This window comes from Nicotiana attenuata, unplaced genomic scaffold, assembly GCF_001879085.1.
Source record: "Nicotiana attenuata strain UT unplaced genomic scaffold, NIATTr2, whole genome shotgun sequence".
NCBI classification, from domain to species: Eukaryota; Viridiplantae; Streptophyta; class Magnoliopsida; order Solanales; family Solanaceae; genus Nicotiana; species Nicotiana attenuata.
In genome coordinates, this window is record NW_017678846.1 from 8,269 (window position 1) to 19,601 (window position 11,333).

Consider the following 11,333-nt stretch of genomic DNA (forward strand, 5'->3'; position numbering starts at 1 on the left):
GTGGATGAATGGGGAATTTAATTTTGGTCCGAACCTCGTGTTTTGACCAAGCGGGCCCGGGGTCGATTTTTGGAATTTTGGGAAGAAAGCTTAGAAATTCATATTTAGGCATTGGGTTTAGTTTGTTTAGCTATTATTAATATTGTAAAGTCATTATTTCATAGATTTGACTGAGTTGGAGCCGAATTCGAGGTGTAAAGCTATACTAGAGGCTTGAGTTAATTTTGGAGCATTTGAGGTAAGTGTTTGGTCTAACTTTGGCTTGAGGGAATAAGAGTAGCGTCTTATTTGCTAATTGCTATTTGTCAAGTACGGTGTATAGGCATGGTGACGAGTATCTATACACTGGTGTCGAGCATGACCGTGAGTCCTGAATTGCTATGTTATCGAATTCTTAATTGTTGTTTATGAGGGCTTGGTTGGAAATCTTTAACATTGAGCCAGTAATTGATGAGACTGAGTATTGATTTAATTGTGTTAAGTAGAAATTGAGTAAGTTTGGTTATAGCTGGATCTCCCTTGCCGGGATAGTTTATTATATTATCTTGTTCCCTTGACGGGATAGTTTATTATAACATCTTTCTCCCTTGCCGGGATTATTTTGTGTATTGTGTTGAAAGAAATGGGATCGTGTGGCACGCCGACCACGAGATACTATGAAATGGGAGCGAGTGGTACGCCTACCACGTGATATTATGAAATGGGAGCGAGTGGTACGCCTACCACGTGATACTATGAAATGGGAGCGAGTGGTACGCCTACCACGTGATATTATGAAATGGGAGCGGGTGGTACGCCTACCACGTGATATTATGAAATGGGATCGAGTGGTACGCCTACCACGTATATTATGAGAAATGGGATCGAGTTGCACGCCTGCAACGAGAGGAAATTGAAACAAGTGAAAGTGGTTTGTTTTCCCTTATTCTGTGATAGAAGAAATCAGATGTAGTTTCTTTTGTTATTCCTGATATTCCGTTTTATCTGCTACCCCATAAGCATGTTCCCCTCCCAGTTTTAATTGTTTACTTTCCGCTATTATTTTGTTGTACTGGTATATACATCTGCACAGGTTTATGTGGTAGTCTGGTCTAGCCTTGTCACTACTTCGCCGGGGTTAGGCCAGGCACTTACCAGCATTGGGGTCGGTTGTGCTGATGCTACACTCTGTGCATCTTTTTGCACAGATCCAGGTGTTGGAGCAGCATTTGAGTAGCAGTAGCATTCTGGGAGCGAGCTTTCAGTCCAGGGACATTCGAGGTAGCCCTGCTGACGTCCGCAGGCCCGGAGTCCCTTTCTATTTTAGTCAGTTTGTTGTCATTTGTACCGAAGCAGACAGTTCTATGTTTCATTCAAACCTTGTGTTTAGTATTCTCTAGTCGTTCGTGAGTATTGTGACACCAGTCTTGGGTAGAGGTTTTTGTTAAACTTCCGCATTTCTTTCGGTTAATCATATTTGAGACTTCCGTTTTATCATACTATGTTTTGTTTTCATTAAATGGACGATAATTGCTAAAAGAAGTAAATTGATTGGCTTGCCTAGCTCCTATTAGTAGGCGCCATCACGACTCCCGAGGGTGGGAAATCCGGGTCGTGACATAACTCCACTTTATCTACCATTATCTACAGAATATCTACAAAATATCTACAAGTTATCTACAAAATATCTACAATTTTTCTACATTATATATACAAAATATATACAGCATATTGGCACAGCTCTACAGATTTATGTAGATCTTATAACACACCTACATATCTTCTTAAACTGTCAAGTCACTACTATCCAGTATGATTTAACATTTTTAATGAAAAAAATAGAACATGTTGAAGGTGCACTTGGTGAAGAAAATCATCCAGTACGTGTTGATTTATATACACATTTTGAAGGTGCAGTTGATGAAGAGAATGCAGGTATGAAATTGTATTCAGAGATATTTGCTTTATGTTTCAATATTTTTACCATTCTATTAAGCTAGATATACATGGTGTTACAGAGAGGGAAGATATGCATCCACAATCTCCAATTCACGGAGTGACAGTAGCAGCTCAAAGAGAACAGCAGAATGAGGAAGATGACAATGTAGGTGAAGAGGCACAGTATGTGAATGTAGGTGATTCAGAAGACTCCGGAGGTGAGAAGAAGGAGGTTACACTTGATGATTTCGAGCTGCCTGATAACTTCTCCCAGTTGGTTAAGTTCGGCGAGCCTATACAAGATGAAACAACACCCGTGCATCAAGGTAGAACAAGGCAGCCGGGAAAGCATGCCCGATCACCATTTCTCCCTTTATACAGTTCTGGTGGCAGCACCTCGGTTGGACCTCAAATTTTTCACCTCAAGCACCCATTTACTAGTGTTATTGGTCAAGATGTAGATCCTGAGTTGTTGGATCAATTCAACAAGTGGTTATACCACGGTACCGACACAGGTTCAAAGAGGTTAGTTTGCATAATTTGACACTTTTATTCCAGTATTCATCTTTTACATATCCACTTCATTCAACAATTTTATTTTAATTTCTATTTGTTTATATAGGAGGAATGCTCTGTATCCTATAAAGGACAACTAAATTAAGCCATGGTTAGATCTTGGAGTGGAAAAGGTTGACAAGAAGGAGTGGTTCTTTTCCCTGGCACACCCCGGACAAGTCCTCAATGACTCGGTAAGATTCAATGTATTTGATTTGTAGATAATTTGTATTCTGATTGTAGATGCTTTGTTTTCTGTTTGTAATGTAATTGTTGTTATTTTGTAGTTTTGTGTAGATTATTTGAATATAACTTGTAGTATAAATGCAATCTGTTTTTGTTGCAGCACATTGATGTTATAATGTATTACTTGAGGAAAAGAGGCAAGTATGGCCCCCACAACAAGACCAGGTTTACTACAACAGATTGTTTGTTCAAGACTAGGATTGAACAAATTTATGAAAAGTTCCAAAATTCTCCTCAAGAAAAGAAGTTTTCTATTGTCAAACCCCAGGACGTTGTAGCGGAATATATATTGGGGTATGGACTACTCGCAAATGTTGCATGAGATGAAGTTGATTATGTCATCATGCCCGTCAATATTGTAGAAAAATTCCACTGGGTGTTGGTTGTTTTTGACATTGCAGACAGGCAACTTTATGCGTATGATTCCATGGTCTCTTCACGCAATCACCCTATTGTTGAATCTTGTGTCGACAAGTTTTCTGTTATTGTCCCTTTGTATTTGTCATGCACCGGTTTTTATGGGAAGCGTAAAGACATCAACTTCAAGAATACAAAGGCATACATTGAGAAAACTGTCGACCCTCTTAACATTCAGTGGATCGTCGGAGAGATACCACAGCAAAAAGAAGGATCACTGTAACAAAAATCTTCTTTCTTTTTATGCATTTAACCCTTTTTTTTTCTAATCGTTTGGTAAATATTAACATTTTTTTATCTTTGCAGCGATTGTGGTGTATTTGTTGCTGCCTTTGCAGAGTATGTTAGTCTTGGAGAGTTATCAATTCCGGCAGAAGACCTTTCTGATATTGACCAACATCGTAGATGCTATGGAGCGCTACTTTGGGACTATGCTAGAAAGAAGCAGGAGCATGGGGCAATCAGTGAAAGTGAGGTGACTGGCAAATTGGCAAGGAGAAAAGGTGCACCAGCTTTGAATGAGAAAACACGAGTCCAGAGGAAGAAGAAGTAGTTGTAATATTTTTGTATGGAACATGTAGTATAATTGTTTAGTTGATGCTAGTTTAGAAAGATGGTAGACAAGTTTTTGAACAATATTATTGTGTTTTAATTGTAGCAGACTTGCATTACAATTATAGTAGCCTTTGTATTTTTTTTCTTATCCAGTATAGTAGTTCAAATGGAAACATTCTGTTGGTTTTATATTCACTTGTTGAATGTTTACAGTACTTGATCTTCATTATTTTAGCATATAAATCCTTTCCAACTGAATTTTTATATAGTTATTCTGTCAACGCATAAATATGTAGTTATTTTATTGTTTCTATGTAGATAAAGTGTAAAAATCAGCAACTAAACATTTTGTTGCTTTTACATTCAATTTGTTGAATGTAAACAATACCTGATCTACATTATTTTTAGCATATAACTTCTTTCTAGCTGAATTAAAATCTAGTTATTATGTCAGCTCCAGCTATTGTAGTTTTTTTTGTAGTTGAATTTGTAGATAATTTGTAAAAAATATTTAACAATATGTTTTGTTGCTTTTATATTCATTTGTAATGTAAACAGTACTTGATCTACAATATTTTAGTATATAAATCCTTTCCTACTGATTTATAATGTAGTTATTCTATCAATTCCAGTTAATGTAATTTTTTTGTAGTTGTATTGTAGATAAATTGCAAAAAAACATTAACAACTATGTAAAGGATGCTAGAGATAGTAAAAAAGTGGTAGATTATATATATAGAAACCATTCATAAACAAATCACTCTATGAAAGTATTATCTCAATACAGAAAAATCCTAACTAACTACATTATGATCTTAAAAAAACCTCAACAATTACACATCAAATTCTGTTATCCTGAACTCACCAACAATTTTTATGAAATATTCTGTTAACTACATAAAATTTTATTTCTTATTGGGTGCATTCTTGCAAGATCTTTTGTTATGCCCTTCTCCTCCGCAGTTGCCACATAAAACCTTGTACTTCTTTGAATTTATTTCATCATATGTTTTGTATCTTTCTTTTTGAGGTCTTCCTGGCTGCCTTTTCCTTCATGTAGGTGGATTTACTACTTCTTCAGATATATGTTGTGGCACATTCCATTTGCTTTCATCAGGCAAGGGATTTACTGGTATTTCATAAGTACGCAATAGGTTCTTCCTTGTGTAATAAGGAGAATAATATTGTTAAAAAGACTCATCCCTGTGTCTTAAAGCAGCCAAAGCATGTGGACAAGGAAGTTCATCAAGCTGGAATTGCCCACAACTACATCTCTTGTTTCAAGACAAACAATATAGCGCCTAACACCATCTAGTACTGTATGGATGTAGTCTGTTGAAGCCCTCACCTACAATTACATTACAAACAAAAAAACAATTCATATACGGTTAAATACAAAATATCTACAAATTATCTACATTGTCCTGTATAAATTAATTTGGCGCAATAAATGATAAGATCTTACTCTAAGCTTGTGCGACAATGTTCTGTTGTCATCCAACTCTTTGTTGAATTTAAACCCAAGGTATGTGAATGTACCCTTTGCTTTCAATAACTTTTCCTTCGTCCAACGTTCAAGAAGAGTCCTCATATACTCTAATAGTTCTACTATCGGCAACTCTCTTGCATATTTTGTTAAAGCATTCAACGACTCTGCAATGTTTGATGTCATAGTCCAAGTTCTGTTCACCGTAGCATGTACTCGAGACCATCTATGGTAGCCAATATCGTATAAGTATGCTTTAACATGCGGGTCAATATCTTCAATCTTTGATATCCTTTCAATAAATTCATCAAGCGTGTATGATCGTGCCGTGGCAAAGTACAATTCGCTTAACTTTATATGACCCTTCTTGAACTTTGCCCTTATATTTGTCCAAATATGCCACATGCAAGAATAATGTGTCATGCCAGGATAAACAATAGATGTTGCCTTCAAGATACTCTCATTCCGATCCGAAACAACACACATATTTGGTCTTTCACCATATGCATGTTTGAATTGCACAAAAAACCACTTCCATGATGCGTCATTTTCTGAATCAACAGCAGCATATGCCAATGATAATATGGTACCTACATTATGTGGCAAATAGCAATTAATTGGCTGCAGGAAAAATGCAAAGGAAGACATATACATACAAACTACAACTTTTCAACAATATATCTACAATAAATCTACAAGTACTACAAAAAACAGACAAGCTACAATATTTCTACAAGATTTCTACAATAAAACTACAATACCTGCTGCATCCATTGTACTAGTTGTTAGCATTATTCCCCTGTATGGTGACTTTAAGAAGGTCCCATCAACTACTACAACTGGCCTACAATATTTCCAACCACTGATTGACGTACAAATCGCAACAAATACATACAAGAAGCAGTCATCGTCCGTCTTCTTTAATTTAACTACAGACCCCGGATAAGTCTTCTCCAGAATATACAAATAACTAGGCAATTTGCTGTGGGAGTTAGTAGGATGACCTCTCAAAAACTCCAAAGCCTTTTCCTTTGCTCTCCAAGCTTGCATGTATGTTATGTTCACGCCGTGTTCAGACAACATATCAGTTTGTATGTCTTTTGGTGTGTAAATTGTCTTAGGATCAGCATATTTTGGAATAACCATGCTACCAACTACCATGGCAGTAGGTTTGCGTTGTATGAATGTACTGTCCATCAAAGTGCATATGTGCAAGCTGTTGAATGTTCTAACCTTGAACATTGTAGAATCATTTATGCTAGTTGCCTTGAAGTGCCATGTACAATTTTCACCAACACATACCAACCAGTAGCTACAAAATAAAAACAATTTAAACACTGGTATAAAAAATGTAGATCACAAAAAAAATAAATAGTTTTAGCATAAAAGATCATATACAACAGTTTATATACAAAACAACAACAAACTATCTACAATGTTGTTAAACAATATCACCAAAAAAACTGAAGAAGTAAAAATTTAAAAATAAACTACAAAATAAAAAAGAATAGCAAGTGCAATGTTCATACCTTCTAGCACTAGATCTTTTAACCCAGAATTGGAACTTGTGCATGACAGAATAGTACTTCATTGCAGTTGCAATTGTTTGCTTGTCTTGGTATACTTGTCCTATTTCAATAAAACTTGGTGTACTATCTGTTATTATTATACTTTCATAGTCCTCTACAATGGGAGATGTTGGCATAACAAGTAACTTTAGTGTTCCAGACGAACCTGCATGAAATAAGTTCTGTTATGAACAGTTTGTAGAAATTTTGTAGATAATTTGTAGAAACATTGAAATTCTGTATTTCTGTCACGCCCCAAACCGAGGGACATGACCGTGTCACGACCCAACCCCCGGTCGTGATGGCGCCCAACACATTGCTAGGCAAGCCCGACCTTTCAACATTAATCTCAACATTTAATGATTCATAAATTCGAAACATAGATATTAATTGCTAAACCATTTTATCAAAAGTCTAGAAATACTGAATAATATACGGACGTCTAACAAAGTTCTAAAACAAAAACCCCAAACAGGATCCGGTGTCACGAACATGAGCCTCTAAAACAGAGTGTCATCCTACAACAAGTCTGTCTAAGAAAAACAGAACAAGGGAAAGATAGGGATAGGAAGGAAGGATCAAGGCTGCGAACGCCATGCAGCTACCTTGATGCTCCCGAATAATGCTGCTCAGCTAAACAGGTCCTCCCTCAGCCTGTGATGTACCTAGATCTGCACACAAGGTGCAGGGAGTAAAGTGAGTACTCCAACTCAGTGAGTAATAAACACAAATAATGGCTGAAGATAAGAAATCACTGAAAAACACAAGGTAAACTATAACTAGCAGTACCAAACCTTTATCAGTAAAACCAACATATCAATGAAATAATAGTACAGAAAGAACCATGACCGGTAAAACAGATGAGTAATAATGCATGAATGCAATGCAATGCATATACCGGTACACTCAGGTACCCAGTGCAGCGTGCAGCCCGATCCACCATATATTTATCGTCGACGGCGCTCATTGGGGGTGTGTACAGACTCCGGAGGGGTTCCTACAGCCCAAGCGCAAATAATCAAGCCATCTCGTGGCACCAACCAGGCCCTCGGCCTCAATGTCAATATAATACTGCTGCGGCGTGCAGCCCGAGCCATCCATATATTTCCAGAAATCACTATAAGCCCCTCGGGCATTTTTAAATCATTAATTCACAGCCCAAAATATCACTTAAAATATCAAATCTGGAAAAGGGGCTGAATTTGCAAAATAGTACTTAAAACCCTGGAATGAGGTCAAACAATATGCAAAGTATGCAGAATCAGTGATATCAATCCCTGAAGGATTCACATAGTCGGCACAAAGCCCAAATACAACAGTCAAATCCAAGTAACGATGATTTCCAATAAATTCCAGTAGAAAAACACAGTAAAAACATCACCGGGACGGACCAAGTCACAATCCCTAATAACAAACGAACCCGCACTCGTCATAGAGCGCGTGCCTCGCCTCAATATAGCGTTACGATGTGAAATCCGGGGTTTCAAACCCTCAGTTCATCATTTACACCTAATACTCACCTCAAGTCGGCCCAAAGTTTGGCTCGCTATCCCTTTTCCTCTCGAATAGACCTCCTCGCGCGTCGAATCTGATCAAAACCACAACGAATACGTCACAATATGCTAAGGGAATATAACCCAATCGAAAAGACTCGAAAAACATCGAAAATCACGAAGTTGGCAAAACCCGATCCCCGGTCCCACTTCTCGAAAAAATATAAAATTCACATCACCGGATTCCTTATCTCGCCACGAGTCTATACATATCAAATTTACCAAAATCCGAGCTCAAATGCTCCCTCAAACCTCAAATTTTCATTCTCTTAAGTTCAAGCCCTAAACCACCATTTTTTGACCTTAATTCATTGAGTTTTCAGTCAAATTTCATGTATTTGCATGATAAAATCGTGTTCTAAGTTCAATGATGCTTACCTGATCGAAGTCCTTGAATTCCCTCTTCAAAATCGCTCAAGAACACCCCAAGTCCGAAGTTAAAAATGTGTTCTGTAAAAATTTCACGAAGGAATTAAAACCACCTTCTGAGCAGTTATTTTCGCTTCTGCGATACCTGTGTCGCTTCTGCGACACCACTTTTGCAGTTCTCGTTCCGCTTTTGCGGTTCCTTCAAATTTGCCCAGGACCGCTTCTGCGATCCACCACTCGCACAAGCGAGACCGCTTCTGCGGTCTGTACCTCCGCTTCTGCGGAACTCCCCAGACTCCCAATGCTTCGCTTCTGCGGAACCGCTTCTGCGGTCCATTTTTGCAGAAGCGAAAACACCAGATACCAGCTGAACCAGAACTTTCAAAACTCCAAAAATTCATCCCGATGGCCATCCGAAATCACCCCGAGGCCCCCGGGACCTCAACTAAAAACACCAACACATCCTAAAACATCATTCAAACTTGTTCCAATCATCAAAACACATCAAACAACACTAAAACCATCATTTCTCATCGAATTCAAGCCTAAGTTCTTCCAAAACTTCTGAAACACGCTTTCGATCAAAAACCCAACCAAACCACCTCCTAATGACCTAAAATTTTGCACACACATCCCAAATCACCTAACGAAGCTACTGCAACTCTCGAAATTCCATTCCGACCCTCGGATCAAAATCTCACCTATTGACCGGAATTCTCCATAATCCTAACTTTGCCCATTCAAGCCTAATTCTACTCCAGACCTCCAAAATTACTTTTGATCACACTCCTAAGTCACAAATCATCCCCCGAAGCTAACCAAATCATCGGAATTCAAATCCGAGCCCTCTAACACAAAAGTCAACATCCGGTTGACTTTTCCAAAACAAGCCTTCCTTAAAGAGACTAAATGTCTCATTTCCTTCCATAACCAATTCAAATCAACTCCAACACGTCTAATACTGATACTGAAACATCAGGAAATAGAAAATGGGGAAAACGGGGCAGTAATACATGAGACGACGGGTCGGGTCGTCACAGACCGGCGCCCGACCGGGTAGCCCCAGTCAAGCGGACCAGGGTGCCTTTCCTATCCCACGTGTTACCCCGTACTTTCATTGCTCATTTATCAAGGAATTAGCCATTTATAATTAAAACACCTTTTTACAAAACATACATAACATACATGGTTACTTAATGAGGTTTACAACTTACATCGCCCAACATACAAAATACATAATTACATAGGTTCGTAACCCACATTTACTGTCTATGGAGCCTCTAAGGATACAAAGGATAATACAATACTTGCCGATAACAAGGCTCCGGCTATACCTTACACAAATACCCAAAACATGACTCCGGAATAAAAGCGGCATGAACCAAGCAGGGCCCCGAGAGGAAGGGGCTTACCAATACAACTGACGGAAAGTGAAGGGAAGCTACGGTCGGTGGACTGGAGTACCTGCTATTGATCCACCTACAATCATAACACGAATGTAGCGCCCCTGGCAAAAGGGACGTCAGTACATTTGAATTGTACTGGTATGTATGAACAAACTTTGCCCTAAGCAAACTCAAACCATACACAAGTAACAAGTAGTAATGGAATCAAAAATCAAATACACATGAAAGGAAACAATCAAGACAAATAAGTTTACAATCTCTCCATTTCCCCTTCAACATTTTCACATCAATGATTTCACAACTTTCTCATATTTTCATTTCAATAGTTATTTCGATCACTTTCCACCCTTATTACCTCGGTCACCCTTATTACCTCGGCCACCCTTATCACCACAACCCACACCTTATTACGTGTTGCGGGGCGCAACCCGATCCCACCGAACAATCACAATTCACAAACAACACAACAACAACAATTCACAAAGAACAACAACAAAAATTCTCAAGAACTACAACAACAATTCTCAAGGAGTAACAACAACAATTCGCAAAGAATTTCCATAACCATCAATACCATTTCCATCATACTCAATAACTCATATGCATTTTATGTCACAACAATAATTGCCCACAACAAGCCATATATGTTATTACCACAGTTGTTCCAATTGCATCATTTACGATTTCCTTCCATCATTTGTTTCTCAGCTCTTACCACATAACACTTTCACAATCACACATTTGGTTTATTGCCAATTACTTACACCATTATATCGGGAGAATTAACCACGAACACTCAAATCATACCAATTACAAGAATTTCACACATAATCCACGTAGATATCACATACCAAATATTCGTACACCAAACAAGGTGATTTTACAAAGGTCAAAGTTAGCCATACATACCTGGAGCCGAATTCCCTTTTTAACTCCTATTTTCAATTCACCAAGTAGTCTAGCAACGTCAATCTAGTGCACAAGTTAACACATATGACTTAGAATTGAAGTTCACAATTGCTACTCAAACCTATTTAGGTAATCAACTCCTCTTGTACAATCCTTTACTCCTACCCAATTTCTCTTACTAGATTTTAGGTTTTAAAAGGCATGCATGTATGTTTTCAACCATTATTTTCAAGAATCAATGCATGAGACTCCCCCCTAGTTTAAACCTGAAAATCAATGAAAAAGGGTTAGGGATTTTACCTGCAAGAATGGGGATGAAGATAATCACTTTGAAATTCCCCGGCCCGGATAG

The 11,333-nt window shown here is 38.1% G+C and overlaps 1 protein-coding gene across 1 annotated transcript; it reads right to left on the reverse strand.

Annotated features, from left to right (window-relative positions):
• Positions 1-4,900: 4,900 nt before the first annotated feature.
• Positions 4,901-8,992, reverse strand: LOC109221675 (the record flags this gene model as incomplete). Its single annotated transcript, XM_019386142.1, has 6 exons — positions 4,901-5,038; positions 5,156-5,766; positions 5,938-6,020; positions 6,114-6,488; positions 6,706-6,910; positions 8,812-8,992. Coding segments are annotated over 6 exons (1,593 nt in total), but the record flags the coding sequence as incomplete, so codon positions are not given.
• Positions 8,993-11,333: the final 2,341 nt, after the last annotated feature.